The sequence below is a fragment of the Geotrypetes seraphini genome, chromosome 1 (assembly GCF_902459505.1).
Source record: "Geotrypetes seraphini chromosome 1, aGeoSer1.1, whole genome shotgun sequence".
In the NCBI taxonomy this organism is placed as follows: domain Eukaryota; kingdom Metazoa; phylum Chordata; class Amphibia; order Gymnophiona; family Dermophiidae; genus Geotrypetes; species Geotrypetes seraphini.
Window position 1 is genome coordinate 249,566,311 of NC_047084.1, and position 15,611 is coordinate 249,581,921.

Sequence of the window (15,611 nt, forward strand, 5' to 3'; positions counted from 1 at the left end):
AGGATGGGGGTTAACGCTAAGTAATTGTTGTGTGGATGGAAACATCTGGAAGGAGTGGAAATGTGGTGGGCAAAACTGAAAGGAGCGATTGTAAGGGCGACAAACCTTTATATGAGATAAGTAAGTAAGAGGAAAAGACAGCCGCTTTGGTTCTCAAAAGTAGTAGCTGAGAAGGTAAGGAATAAGAGGTTAGCTTTCATAAACTACAAAAGATCGCAGAAAGAGGAAGACGGGCAAAAATATCTGGAAAAGTTAAGAGAGGCTTGTCGTGTAGTCAGGAAAGCAAAGATGCAAATGGAAGAAAAAATAGCTGATACGGTAAAATGAGGAGACAAGCCAAGTATCAAAAAGAATGTCACCGTGTGGTTAGAAAAGCCAAAAAGGGATATGAAGAAAGGCTAGCTAGGCAAGGAAGCACGAAATTTCAAACCATTCTTCAGATATGTTAAAGGGAAGCAGCCGGATAGGGAGGAGGTGGGACCACTGGATGACGGAGACAGGAAGGGAGTGGTGAAGGAGGAGAGAGAAGTGGCGGAAACACTAAATATGTTCTTTTTGTCTGTATTTACAAAAGAGGACACATCAACATACCGGAATCTGAGCAAATCTTCAAAGGAGACTAAACAAATAAATTAACATCCATGGAAGTAAGCCTTGAAGACATACGTAGGCAGTTAGAAAAATTAAAAACCGACAAATCGCCGGGCCCGGACGGAATCCACCCTAGGATACTGAAAGAACTAAAGGAGGAAATAGCGGAACTACTACAACAAGTTTGCAATCCCTAAAAACAGGAGTGATCCCGGAGGATTGGAAGATAGCCAATGTTACGCCCATCTTTAAAAAGGGATCAAGAGGTGACCCGGGGAATTACAGACCGGTGAGTCTGACTTCGGTTCTGGGGAAAATGGCGGAAGCGCTGATAAAAGACAGCATCAATGAGCATTTTGAAAGAATTAAACTTCTAATCACAAGCCAACATGGCTTCTGCAAGGGGAGATCGTGCCTAATAAACTTACTACACTTCTTCGAAGGAATTAACAAACGGCTGGATAAAGGGGACCCCATAGACATCGTATATTTAGATTTCCAAAAAGCCTTTGACAAGGTACCCCATGAACGCCTACTTCGGAAACTGAAGAACCATGGGATGGAAGGAGACGTACAAAGATGGATCAGGAATTGGTTGGCGGGAAGGAAGCAGAAGGTAGGAGTGAAGGGCCACTACTCGGACTGGAAGAGGGTAACGAGTGGTGTTCCGCAGGGGTCGGTGCTTGGACCGCTGCTATTCAATATATTTATAAATGATATAGAAACAGGGACGAAGTGCAAAATAATAAAATTTGCAGATGACACCAAACTATTTAATGGTGCTCGGATTAAAGAAGACTGCGGAGAATTACAAAAGGACCTGAACAAGCTAGGGGAGTGGGCGACGAGATGGCAGATGAAGTTTAATTACATTACATTACATTAGAGATTTCTATTCCGCCATTACCTTGCGGTTCAAGGCGGATTACAAAAGATTTATGAAGGGGGGGGTTACAATGGAAGAATATTTGTCATTACTAAAGTTGTAAAGAGTAGATCATTTGTCATTTCAAGAGTTGTATGGAGTAGAACATTTGTCAGTATTTGAATGGTAAAAAGTGTAGGTAGAAATTTAGGAAGAAAGGGAAACTAGGGAAAATCATTTGTTGTTTTTCAGGTTGTACGATGGAAGAACATTTGTCCTTTCTAGAGTTGTAAAGAGTAGATCATTTGTCAATTCAAGAGTTGTAAAGAGTGGATCATGTCAGGATTGTTTCAGGAATTTCTTGAAGAGAATGGTTTTTAATTCTTTTCTGAATATCTTGTAGTCTGGGGTGGTTATCAGTAGGTTAGAGATCTGGTTATCTAGTTTTGCGGCTTGAGTGGCTAGGAGGCCATCGTGTAGTTTTTTCCGTTTTACTTCTTTGATCGGGGGGGGGGGGGGTATGAATGGAGAGTGCGTTTTTCTGTGTCTGGTTGAAGTTGCTTGGATGATGCGGTTGTTTAGGTAGGATGGGCTGTCTCCATATAGGGTTTTGAATAACATGCAGTATAATTTAAATAGTATTCTTTCTTGGATTGGTAGCCAGTGAGAGTTGATGTACGCTTCTGTGATATGGTCATGTTTTCTCAGTGAGTAGATGAGTCTCAGAGCTGTATTTTGGATTGTTTGTAGCTGCTTGGTCATAGTAGTGGGGCAGGGGAGGTAGAGGATGTTGCAGTAATCTAGCATTCATAGGATTAGGGATTGCACTATAAGCTGGAATTGTGTTCTTTCAAAGAATTTCCGGACTTGTCTCAGGTTTCTCATGACTGCGAAGGATTTCTGTATTATTTTATTTATTTGCGGTTGCATGGTGCAGCATCTCTCTTGTCATTCCTAGTAGCTTTATAGTGGTTTGGATGGGATAGTTGATTGAGTTGAGTTCTATATTGGTTGTGATTGGGATTTTGTCATTTTCAAGGAGGATAAATTTAGTTTTGTCAGGGTTGAGTTTTAGTTTGTGATCTTTCATCCAAGTCGTAACAGTTTCTAGTGTACGGTGTAGTGTATTTGTCATGGTGGTCTCTGGATGATCAAATGGTAGGAGAATGGTTATGTCATCCGCGTAACTATAGGTGGTTATTGCATCTAAGATTTGCAGGAGGATATTGTGGTCTACTAGGTCAAATGCTGCGGACAGGTCCAGTTGTATAAGGAGCATTTTTTTTCCTGCGCTAAGATGTTGTCTGGTTGTGTCCATAAGGGAGCCTAGTAATGTCTCTGTGCTGAAGTTGGTTCTGAAGCCAGATTGCATGGGGTGGAGTATGTTATGGTCTTCTAGGTAGTTGGTGAGGAGTTTAGCTACTAGGCCTTCTGTAAGTTTGATGTATAGAGGTATTGAGGCAATTGATCTGTAGTTAGATGGCTGGTCTTTTGGTCCTTTTGGGTATTTTTGGATTGGGGTGATGATGATTTCGCTGAGGTCAGAGGGGAAAATGCCGTCTGTGAGCATGGCTTGTGTCCATTGCTGAAGTAGAGTACGGAATTTTACACTGGAGGTAGTGAGGAGGTATGATGGGCAGTGGTTGAGGTCACAGGAGGTGTGGCTGTATTTTTTGTAGAGTTTATTGAGTTTGGGCCACTGTATGTTGGGGAATTGAGACCATGATCTGTCTGCTGCAGATGGGAGCATTGTGAGTTCGTTTAGGTGAGATGGGGAAGAATTGAGGGTGGCTCTGGCATTTGTGATTTTGTTCTTGAAGTGATCTGCTAAGAGGGTGGCTGAGGGTGGTGGGGTATTGTTAGTTGTCGTGTATGGTTTGGTGTTTGTTAGATCTTTTAATATTTGGAATAGTTTTTTTGTATCTTGGGTTTCTGTGCTTATGAGATTGGTGTAGTGAGTTTTCCTCTTGTCTTTTAGTAGAAGTTTGTATTGTTTGTTGATTTTTTTCCAGGCAGTTTTTGTTTGATCTTGGTTTGTTTTTCTCCATTTTCTTTCTAATCGTCTGCAATGTCTTTTAAGTTGGAGCAGTTCGTTGTCGAACCATTGGTCTGATCTTCTGCTGGTTCTAGTTTTGGTTTGTAGTGGGGCTAGCTCATCAAGGATGTTGGTGGTTAGATTATTCCATTGAGAGATGAAGTCTTTGGGATCGCTGTCCTGGATTTTTTCATCTATTTTAGTCCAGAATATGGATGGTTTGATGTGTTTGCGTGAGGTGTATGTTGTTTTTTTTGGATTTAGGTGTGGTTTTGTTTTTGGTCCAGTTGATATTGAAGGTGTAAGTGTAGTGGTCTGACCAGAGGGATGGGGACCAGGTTCCATTAGGTGTTTGAATTATTGGGTTGGGTGGGTGATGGGACATGAAGGCTGCAATGTGTAGTTGATGTCCTTTTTCATGAGTGGTTTGTGGGTTTAGGATTTGGAAGGATAAGGCCTTGAGGAATGATAGACAGTTTTCTGCTGGTTTGGATGTTAGGTCTTCTAGGGTAGGTCAGGTCTCCTAGGATAAGGTTATATTCTGCTGTCAAAGAGTTTTGGTAGATGAAGTTTTCAAATTCAGGTCTTACTGTGGTCCAGTTTCCTGGTGTTATGTAGCAGAGCATGCAGTTTAGTGAGTTTTTTAGTGTGGTACTTGTGAGATGACAGGCGAGGAGGACCATTTGTGTGGTAGATGTTTTTTCTAGTATGTTTAGGGTTAGGAAGTCCTATTATTGCTAGTCCTCCTCCTCTTTTTTTATCTCTGCAGGTCACTGTTATTTTGTATCCCTGTGGGCATACCTCTGTTATTCTAGGTCTGAGGTTAACCAGGTTTCCGTGCGTCTGAGGTTAACCAGGTTTCCGTGAGGAAAAGGCAGTCTAGGTTTCCGGTTTTTATTCAGTTTTTTATGTATTCTGTTTTGAGTCCTAAGACTCTGATGTTTAGGTAGGCACATTTTAGGGTAGTGATATCTGTTTGATGAATGTGAGTAGTTTCAGGTTAGATGAGCGTTTTAGGAGGGGGTTGAGGTTTGGTCTTGGGAAGTGTTGGCCTGCTTCTCCAGGTTATGGTGATGGGATGTTGAGTGTTGGTTTGGGGGTTTGAGTTTCTTGTTATGAGGGTTCTCCTGTTGTGGTGTCGGATATTGGTTGTGGTGTAGCTTGTGGGTGTGGATGATAAGTTATTTGCTACTACTTTCCAGCTGGTAACGAGGAGGATTATCAGAAGGGTGGCTTTAGTGTGTGTTTGTGGGGTTAGCTTCATTTTGTTATCAGGGGGTAGGGATCTGGACCGGAGTGTCGTCTGTCCTGTTGGTTCGGAGTGTCGTCTGTTTGCTTGTCCGGTGTGTCAAATGTCTTGCTGGTTTCGGTGTGGGGGATAGATCCTGCTGTTTTTTGTTTTTTTTGTTTTTTTCTTCAGATTTGAGGGTCGCAGGGGGCTTTGGGAGGCGGAGCTGGTCTCCCACGCAGCCCGAAGTCTCTTCCCTGCAGTGTTGGTCTATGTCGGTCTGTGTTGGGGCAGCTCCCGGTATCAGTGGGGCTGCCCTGAAGAGAGGAAGTGAAGAAGTTGAGCCGCAGGGGGCTTCGGGTGGCGGAGCTGGACTCCCACGCGGCCCGAAGTCTCTTCCCTGCAGTGTTGGTCTGTGTCGGTCTGTGTTGGGGCAGCTCCCGGCATCAGTGGGGCTGCCCTGAAGAGAGGAAGTGAAGAAGTTGAGCCGCAAGGGGCTTCGGGTGGCGGAGCTGGACTCCCATGCGGCCCGAAGTCTCTTCCCTGTAGTGTTGGTCTGTGATGGTCTGTGTTGGGGCAGCTCCCGGTATCAGTGGGGCTGCTCTGAAGAGAGGAAGTGAAGAAGTTGAGCCGCAGGGGGCTTCGGGTGGCGGAGCTGGACTCCCACGCAGCCTGAAGTATCTTCCCTACAGTGTTGGTCTGTGTCGGTCTGTGTTGGGGCAGCTCCCGGTATCAGAGAAATGTAAAGTATTGGATGTAGGAAGCAAAAACCCGAGGTACAGCTATACGATGGGAGGGATGTTATTGAGTGAGAGTATCCAAGAAAGGGACTTGGGGGTAATAGTGGATAAGACAATGAAGCCATCGGCACAGTGCGCAGTGGCCGCTAAGAGAGCGAATAGAATGCTAGGTATAATCAAGAAGGGTATTACAACCAGAACGAAAGAAGTTATCCTGCCGTTGTATCGGGCGATGGTGCGTCCGCATCTGGAGTACTGTGTCCAATATTGGTCGCCGTACCTTAAGAAGGATATGGCGATACTCGAGAGGGTTCAGAGGACAGCGACACGTCTGATAAAAGGTATAGAAAACCTTTCATACACTGAGAGACTGGAGAAATTGGGACTCTTTTCCCTGGAGAAGAGGAGAATTAGAGGGGATATGATAGAGACTTACAAGATCATGAAGGGCATAGAGAAAGTGGAGAGGGACAGATTCTTCAAACTTTCAAAAACTATAAGAACGAGAGGGCATTCGGAAAAGTTGAAAGGGGACAGATTCAAAACCAATGCTAGGAAGTTTTTCTTCACCCAACGGGTGGTGGACACCTGGAATGCGCTTCCAGAGGGCGTGATAGGACAGAGTATTAGAGTTCAAGATGGGATTGGACAATTTTCTGAAGGAAAAGGGGATAGAGGAGTTCAGATGGACTACTACACAGGTCCTGGACCTGATGGGCTGACGCGCGAGCGGACTGCTGGGCACAATGGACCTTTGGTCTGACCCAGCAGAGGCACTTCTTATGTTCTTATGACATTTTATTTTAGATATATTAGTGATAGAAAGAAGTGCAAAAGTGGCATTGTGAGACTCAAAGGTGAAGGGGAGGAATATGTAGAAGCTGATAAAGAAAAGGCCGAATTGCTTAACAAATATTTCTGTTCTGTGTTCACGGCTGAAGCGCCGGGAGCGGGGCCGCAGAAGACAAACGTAAATAGGGATGGAGAAGTAATAGACCCTGATCGATTTTCAGAGGGTTGTGTTCGTGAGGAGCTAGCTGAAATAAAGATAGACAAAGCGATGGGGCCAGGTGGTGTACATCCGAGGGTGTCAAAGGAACTTAGGGAAGTTCTGGTGGCTCCGCTGACTGACTTTTTCAATGAGTCTCTAGAGTCGGGAGTTGTACCGGAGGACTGCAGAAGGGCAGATGTGGTCCATCTCCACTAAAGTGGAAGTAAGGAAGAAGTCGGGAATTATAGGCCGGTAAGTCTGACTTCTGTGGTAAGCAAATTAATGGAAAAGTGTTTTAAAACGGAGACTGGTAAATTACAGGACTGGAGGCAACATGGATTCACTAGAACAGGTGTAGGGAACTCCGGTCCTCGAGAGCCGTATTCCAGTCGGGTTTTCAGGATTTCCCCTAATGAATATGCATGAGATCTATTTGCATCACTGCTTTCAATGCATATTCATTGGGGAAATCCTGAAAACCCGACTGGAATACGGCTCTCGAGGACCCGAGTTCCCTACCCCTGCACTAGAGGTAGGTCTTGTCAGACAAATCTGATCAATTTCTTTAACTGTATGACCAGAGAATTGGATAGAGGATGTGCGCTAGATATGGTGTATTTAGATTTTAGCAAAGCCTTTGACAGTGTTCCACACAGACGTCTGATAAGTAAACTGAGTGCCCTTGGGATGGGTCCCAATGTGTCAGGCTGGGTCAGGAACTGGTTGAGTGGAAGGCGACAGAGAGTAGTGACCTATGGAGATTGCTCTGAGGAAAGGGATGTTACCAGTGGTGTGCCTCAAGGTTCTGTTCTTGGGCCTGCTCTTTTTAACATTTTTATAAATGATATTGCTGAAGGGTTGTAAGGTAAGATGTGTCTCTTTGCGGATGATACCAAAATCTGCAATAGAGTAGACACTCCGTATAGTGTGAATTACATGAAGAAAGATCTGACGAAGCTAGAAGAATGGTCTGAAATTTGTCAGCTAAAATTTAATTCTAAAAAATCAAGGTCATATATTTGGGCTGCAAAAACCAGAGGGAATGGTACAGTTTAGGGGGTGAAGAACTTATGTGCATGACCGAAGAGCGAGACTTGGGTGTGATTGTATGTGATGATCCTAAGAGTGGCCAAATAGGTTGAAAGGTGACTGCGAAAGCTAGAAGGATGCTAGGTTGCATAGGGAGAGGTATGGCCAGTAGGAAAAAGGAGGTATTGATGCCTCTGTATAAGACTCTGGTGAGACCTCATTTAGAATATTGTATACAATTCTGGAGGCCGCACCTTCAAAAAGCTATAAAAAGAATGTAGTCGGTCCAGAGGAAGGCTACTAAAATGGTGTGTGGTCTTCGTGATAAGGCTTTTGGGACAGACTTAAAGATCTCAATCTGTATACTTTGGAGGAAAGGCGAGAGAGGGGAGATATGATAGTCTTATAAATACCTACGTAATATAAATGTGTATGGGTTGAGTATCTTTCATTTGAAAGGAAACTCTGCAATGAGAGGGCATAGAATGAAGTTAGAGGTGATAGGCTACTGAGTAATCTGAGGAAATACTTTTTTACGGAATGGGTGGTAGATGTGTGGAACATTCTACCGGAAGAGGTGGTGGAAACGGAGACTGTGTCTGAATTCAAGAGGGTCTGGGTTAGTCACGTGGGATCTCTGAGAAAGAAAGAAATAATGGTTACTGTGGATGGGCAGCCTAGATGGGCCATTTGGTCTTTATCTGCCGTCATGTTTCTATGTTTCTATATGCAGACAACTGGGGTCCAGGAGTTAGGGACCCCTTTATATTGGCCACTTTTGTATCCGTGGAAAATGTTGAGTGTGGGCCCTCCTTGAAATTAGACCGGTTGACATGGAATTACCCATGTTTGTGTTTTGCACCTCCACTGATTGTGGGCTTTGGGAGGGATTTCTTCCCTGTCAACCAGGCTCCCTGCAGTTCCTCTTCAGTATGCCTTCCTCGCTCACTGGGCCCCCCACTAAGATGTCTTAGAGCTGAGTCTGCCATGGACTCTGGAGGCCAGTGTGTATGACCTGGTGGCTTCATCCACAATCATTCTGCCGCTATACTTCATCGTTCCATTAAGCATTGCATCCTGGATTGTAGTTACCATGGATGCCAGCCTTCGTGACTGAGAGGGGCTCACTACAGTTGTAGTCCTTTTCAGGACTGTTGGACTCCGTCACCACAGAAGTGGTCGATCGTTGATGTCAGTGGTCTCTGTTAACTGTCAGAGAGGAACCAGGAACTCTCTCTTGCATCAGGAGGCTCGACTTCTTTTTCTTTACGCGAAAAGTCATCTTTCGGCACTGATGGCGGCGCATGTGGCCGCAGTGGCCAACGTTCCAGCAGACATCCTCAGTTGTCAGTCTAGAGTTCTGTTCGCATGGACCCTAGCGCAGTAGGCGTTTCGGGCGATTGTGAGGCGCTGGGGACAGCCCTGCCTCGACTTAATGGCCGCGGCGCAAAGCCTCACAGAACTTCCATTCAACTGTTCCTGTCAATCAATCCTAACAAACTGGGAACTCCTATAACCAAAAGAACAATCTCTACATGGTTAGTGGACTGTATCTCCTTCTGCTATGCTCAGGCTGGGCTGCCTCTAGAAGGTTGTGTCAGAGCACATAAAATTAGAGCAATGGCAACTTCATTAGCTTATCTACATTCCTCTCTCATTGAGGACTTTTGTAAAGTAGCAACCTGATCCTCAATTCATACTTTCACATCCCACTACTGTCTGGGATAGTTGGTTTGGTCTAGCAGTTCTACAAAATTTATTCTCTGTTTAGATGCCAACTTCCATCCAACCTTTCACTATTAGCTAGGGAGTGCCATCTGTGAGAATATACTGCCTGCTTGTCCTGTGAGAATATACTGCCTGCTGTCCTCAGAGGAAGCACAGTTACTCACCTGTAGCAGGTGTTATCCAGGGACAGCAGAAAGATATTCTCACAACCCTCCCACCTCGCCTAGTTGGCTTCTTAGCCTTTTTACTGAACTGATGGTTCTCAGAGTCAACGTCAGGTGGGAAGGCACCAGCAAATGTGCGGTACAGGCAGTCTCAAGACTTTTGAAGAAGTTTAAAGCGACCCTATACACTTGCACTGTCTGTACTGGGGCTGTGTGGATAATGTCACCCCAACTATGAGAATATCTGCCTGCTGTCCCTGGACAACACCTGTTACAGATAAGTAACTGTTCTTCCTCTGAGGACAGAAAGCTGAATATTCACATATACCCTCTCCCTGGATTGTATTTTTATGCTTTTATATGAGATTGGTCAACCAGCACTAACACATGGAGCAGGAAAGCACATGCGTGGCGTGGAGCTGCTAGAAACTTCTAACTGCAACTTCCTAGCAAGCGTCCACACTGAACTCCATTTGATTACAGTGTGTCACTCAAATGTGAGAATATTTGGCCTTCTGTCCTCGGAGAACATCTGCTAAAGGTAAGTACCTTTCGCTTTTTGAGCATTCTTGTCATGTAATTTTATAACTGTTTGTGGCTTGCCTAATCATTTCATAGTATGCATTTTAGTTACACAGTTTACTAAATATCTAAGCATTTCTAATGTTTTCTAGTTTGCCATATTAATGTTTCTGCATTGTTTCTGAGAAATGTCCTTTCTTCAAGCAGTACTAATCATCAGCGATATTGCTAAATAATGCAGCACATCATAGTTTGTTTGTTTTTAGTAATTGCTGTCCTGTAGCTTATCCTCAAGTGCCAATTCTTCTTCCAAACAAGTATGTAGTTTGGGATTGTGTGATACCAAATTAATAAATGGAGATTAATAAATGTTGCAATAATGTGAAATGTTTGTATTTGTCCAAAATTTGATGTCAAATTCTGCACTGTTGTATCAAAGGCAAAATGAACATGGAAGCATCTTCTACCAAAACCCTGAAACCAAAATCTGCCAGCATGAAGGAAGTGCTAAAAGAACAGAAGTTCTTAGAAAAAAAGGTTGCCCTGAGCAAGAAAAGAAAGAGATATTCAAGGTATTTTATTTTACATATAGAAGAGAATATGGAACAAGGTACAGAATTGATCACTCTGGCTCCAGTCTTATTGCCTTAAAAATTGGCACTGACGAGTGCGGCACTAAGTGTGATTAGGCTAACTGTATTGAATCATGCTTGTCGCTGCCTAAGTGATGTTACATGTCGCTAGGTGTTCTTACTTTTAGGCACACTATATTTATACCAGGATTTTTTTTGGCCTAAATGCATGTGCCTAAGTTATTCACACGACAGCACCTAACTTCAAAACACACCCACGATTTGCCCTAGCCATGGCCACTTTTAGGTAGGTGCTTTGGACAAGGCGCCTAACTTTTAGAAAATCATGCCTACCAAGTTAGGCACCTTTCAATTCTAATTCTGTTATGTCCCTTCCGGATTCCATATGCTAGGTGTTCATTCCCAACCTGTAGTTCAGGAGTTGCAGAAATCCACAACTTTTCTGAGCACATGCTCTTCTCCCTTAGCCTGAGAGTTAGTAAACATATCCAGTTACAGTTTCTGCAAGCAGTCCATGCAGAAGTCTTTTGCAGTGGCTCTAATTCTATTTCTTATTTTTTTGCTTAAAATTTATTTCTCAGTGACTTCAGTGCCTTGAGACCCCTCCCTGGTGGTCCCCTGTTGGAGAAAAGGATGCAGTCCCACATTGCTGGACTGCAGCTTCACAGAGAAGTTCTGGTGGATCTGTGGAGCCAGCCTGCTGTGTGTTCCACTTTTCTTAGAGTACCCGGGGTCCCTTCCTTTGGGAGTCTGCTGGCTTGTGACCTTGGTTTGGAGGGAAACCCACCCAGGTTTCAAGGCGTGGTCTGCCTTTCCCGTCCCCAACTGTGTGGCAGAGGATCAATGGGGATGGGGATTGTAGTTGGTATTTGGCAGGCTGGTAGTCCAAATATCTTCCATTCTGTGCATTTGGTGCTATTTCTGAGGCAGAAAGTCCTTTTTTCTCCACTCTGCTGCTTTTAAAAAGCATTACAGAACTGTGAATATCTCCATTATGTTCTATGGGATCTTTGGGGGTGGCTTGTGAAGAGTTTTAAATTGTGTTTTTCACAGTTTCTGAGGGTAGGGTTCAGGTCCCCCACCTCCCCAAATTTTCTATTTTTTTTATTTTCAGGGTATTTGTTATTTTTGCCGTTTTTGGCATCAATTTGCTGGTGGTGGCCATTTTGGATTTTTATCGATCTTTTTTTCAAAGTTTTATTTTTGCCTCAAAACCCCTTGATTTGCCTAAAAATTGTTTGGGATGGACTTCTTAGCCCCTAATCTGCTGATTAACCTAGGACAAGCAGGCAGCCTATTCTCAACATATCGGTGACGTCAACCACGGAGCCCGGATGTGGACAGCTTTGCAAGCAGACTAGAAAAGAGAGGCAAAAGTAGAATATAAGACCAGGTCTGCAGCGGTCAAAATGGCAATTAGGGAGGCCAAACTTCGAGTGGAAGAAATTCTGGCAAAAAACATTAAAAAGGAGGACAAATCCTTCTTCAGGTATATTAGTGACAGAAAAAAGAACACAGGCGGGATAGTACGCCTTAGAAGACCGGACGAACATTACGTAGAAGCAGATTCCGATAAAGCCGAACTACTGAATGAATACTTCTGCTCAGTCTTCACCTGTGAGGCACCGGGACACAGGCCCAGTTGAAGGCAGCACAAAGCACAGAAGACCCGTTTCAGAATTTTGAGTTCACACCAGGTGAAGTTTACAGTGAACTGGCAAGACTCAAGGTGAACAAAGCCATGAGACTAGACTATTTGCACCCAAGAGTGCTCAGAGAATTGAGCAAGGTCCTAGCAAAACCGTTGGCTGTGCTATTCAATCTCTCCCTAAGTAAGGGGAAAGTTCCCCTGGACTGGAAATCAGCTAACGTCGTTCCTCTGCATAAAAAGGGTTGCAGGGCAGAGGCTGCAAATTTTAGACTGGTGAGTCTCACATCAATAGTGTGCAAACTCATGGAAACACTAATTAAAAGCAAATTGGACACGATCTTGAATGAAGGGATTCTTCGGGATCCTAGTCAGCATGGATTCACCAAGGGTAGGTCCTGCCAATCCAATCTCATCAGCTTCTTTGACTGGGTAACAAGAAAGTTGGACTTGGGAGAGTCTTTGGACGTCGTGTACCTGGACTTCAGTAAAGCTTTTGACAGTGTCCCACACCGCAGGCTGCTAAGCAAGATGAAATCGTTGGGGTTAGGAGAGACACTAACTGCATGGGTCAAAGATTGGCTGAGTGGCAGACTTCAGAGGGTGGTGGTTAATGGTACCCTCTCTAAAACATCAGAGGTGACTAGTGGAGTACCGAAGGGGTCAGTCCTGGGTCCACTCCTTTTCAACATATTCATAGGGGATCTGACTCAAGGGCTTCAAGGTAAAATAATACTATTTGCTGATGACGCCAAACTATGTAATATAGTAAGTGAATGCAGTTTACAGAATTATATGGCGCAGGACCTGCTTACATTGGAAAGTTGGTCCTCAACATGGCAGCTAGGCTTCAATGCTAAGAAATGTAAGGTCATGCACCTCGGAAGTGGAAATCCATGCAGGACGTACTTCTTGAACGGAGAAACTTTAACTAGGACTTCAGCAGAACGAGATTTAGGAGTAATCATCAGTGCAGACATGAAAACTGCAAATCAAGTGGAGAAGGCTTCATCTAAGGCAAGGCAGATATTGGGTTGTATCAATAGAAATTTCGTCAGCCGAAAGTCTGAAGTCATAATGCCGTTGTACAGGGCCATGGTGAGACTTCATCTGGAATACTGTGTGCAATTCTGGAGGCCACATTACAGTAAAGATGTGCGCAGAATTGAATCGGTTCAGCGGATGGTCACCAGGATGATCTCAGGGCTCAAGGGTCTCTCGTACGAAGAGAGAATGAACAAATTGCAGCTCTACACTCTCGAGGAATGAAGGGAGAGGGGAGACATGATCGAAACATTTAAGTACCTCACGGGACGTTTCGAAGTGGAAGATGATATTTTCTTTCTCAGGGGACCCTCGGCCACAAGAGGGCACCCGCTCAAACTCAGGGGCGGAAAATTTCAAGGCGACACCAGAAAGTATTTCTTCACAGAGAGAGTGGTTGATCATTGGAACAAGCTTCCAGGACAGGTGATCCAGGCAAACAGCTTGCCAGACTATAAGAATAAATGGGATACCTATGTGGGATCCCTACGAGGGTCAAGATAAGGAAACTGGATCATTAGGGCTTAAACAGGGGGTGGATAAGCAGAGTGGGCAGACTTGATGGGCTGTAGCCCTTTTCTGCCGTCATCTTCTATGTTTCTATAACTTTTAGAAAGTTTGTGACTGCTGTACCGCGCATGCGCGAGTGCCTTCCCACCCGACACAGGGCGCACGTCTTATCAGTTCTCAGTTTCCGTGTAGCCGAGAAGTCCTATTTAGACGCTCTGCACTAGACTCAGTTCTACTTTGTGCCTTGTGGTTTGGTCAAGAGTGCCAAACCACAAGGAAAACCAGCAAGAAAGGTGAACAACCGGGACTTACATTGCTAATACACTAATGCTAGGAGCCTAAGGGCTAAAATGGGAGAGCTGGAAGTCTTAGCCAGCAAAAAGGGCCTAGACATAATTGGAGTCACAGAAACATGGTGGACCGATGACAATCAATGGGATGTGGCTTTACCAGGATTCAAACTCTACAGGAGAGATAGGTCACACAAAAAGGGTGGAAGAATAGCGCTATATATAAAGGATTCCATACCTTCAACCAGGATGGAAACAGCAGTAAGGGCGGATGACTTGGAATCACTATGGGTTAAGCTATCCGGAGGAACTGGAGCAGACATAAAATTGGGTCTGTACTATCGTCCACCTGGATAAACGGAATAAATCAACCAGGATCTGGAGGCTGAACTTAGGCAGGTATGCAAAAGCGGAAGGGTGATGGGGGACTTCAACTAACCGGGAATAGACTGTAGTATCGGGCACTCAAATTGCATGAGGGAGACCAAATTCCTGGAGGTCACGAGGGACTGTTTTATGGAACAGCTGGTCACAGAACCAACACGGGGAGATGCAACTCTGGACCTAATCTTTAACGGACTAGGGGGACCCGCTAAGGAGGTGGCGGTACTAGCCCCACTAGGAAACAGCGATCACAACATGATCCAGTACAGGCTAGAAATTGGATCATCAAAGGTGAAAAGAACTACAACGACAGCACTCAACTTCAAAAAAGGAAATTATGATGCCATGAGGAAAATGGTGGGAACGAAACTCAACACCACCACAAGGAAGATGGAGTCCGTAGAAAAAGCCTGGACCTACTCAAGTGCACGAGGCACAGAACCTGTGCGTCCCCAAGTTCAGGAAAGGGTGCAAAAAAAATAGAACAAAAAACCCAGTGTGGATAACAAATGCAGTGAAAAAGGCGATAAATGACAAGAAGGCATCTTTCAAAAAATGGAAAAAGGACCAATCAGAGGACAACCAAAAGGAACATAAAAAACACCAAAAGGAGTGTCACCGAGTGGTTAGGAAGGCAAAAAGAGAATATGAAGAGAGACTGGCGGGGGAAGCAACAAACTTCAAATCATTCTTCAGGTACGTCAAGGGGAAGCAACCGGCAAGGGAGGAAGTGGACCTTTAGATGATGGAGACAGAAAGGGAGTGGTAAAAGAGGAAAAAGAGGAAAAAGAGATAGCTGACAGGTTAAATGAGTTCTTCACGTCAGTTTTCACGAGGGAGGACACAACCAACATTCCGGAACCCGAGGAGATCGTAAAGAGAGATCAGGATGAAAATCTGGTCCATCTAGAGGTGAGCAAGGTGGATGTCCTCAGGCAGATAGACAGGCTAAAGAGCGACAAATCGCCAGGTCCGGACGGCATTCACCCAAGAGTACTCAAGGAACTAAGGAACGAAATAGTTGAGCCACATCAACAAATATGCAACCTATCCTTAAAAACTGGAGAGATTCCGGAAGACTGGAAAATAGCAAATGTCATGCCCATCTTCAAGAAAGGCTCAAGGGGAGACCCAGGAAACTACAGGCCGGTGAGCTTGACCTCGGTACTGGGAAAGATGATGGAAGCGCTGATTAAAGACAGCATCTGGGAACACATCGAAAAAAATGGGCTACTAAAGTCGAGCCAGC

At 44.5% G+C, this 15,611-nt stretch overlaps 1 protein-coding gene across 5 annotated transcripts in view; it reads left to right on the forward strand.

Moving 5' to 3' along the window:
* BOD1L1 (biorientation of chromosomes in cell division 1 like 1) overlaps positions 1–15,611 on the forward strand; it is a 425,195-nt gene that overhangs the window by 128,205 nt on the left and 281,379 nt on the right. For all 5 annotated transcript variants that reach the window (XM_033949017.1, XM_033949024.1, XM_033948998.1 and 2 more), the window contains one exon: positions 10,333–10,465. In XM_033949017.1, the coding sequence (XP_033804908.1) occupies positions 10,333–10,465 (133 nt within the window). The remainder of the gene's footprint in view (positions 1–10,332; positions 10,466–15,611) is intronic.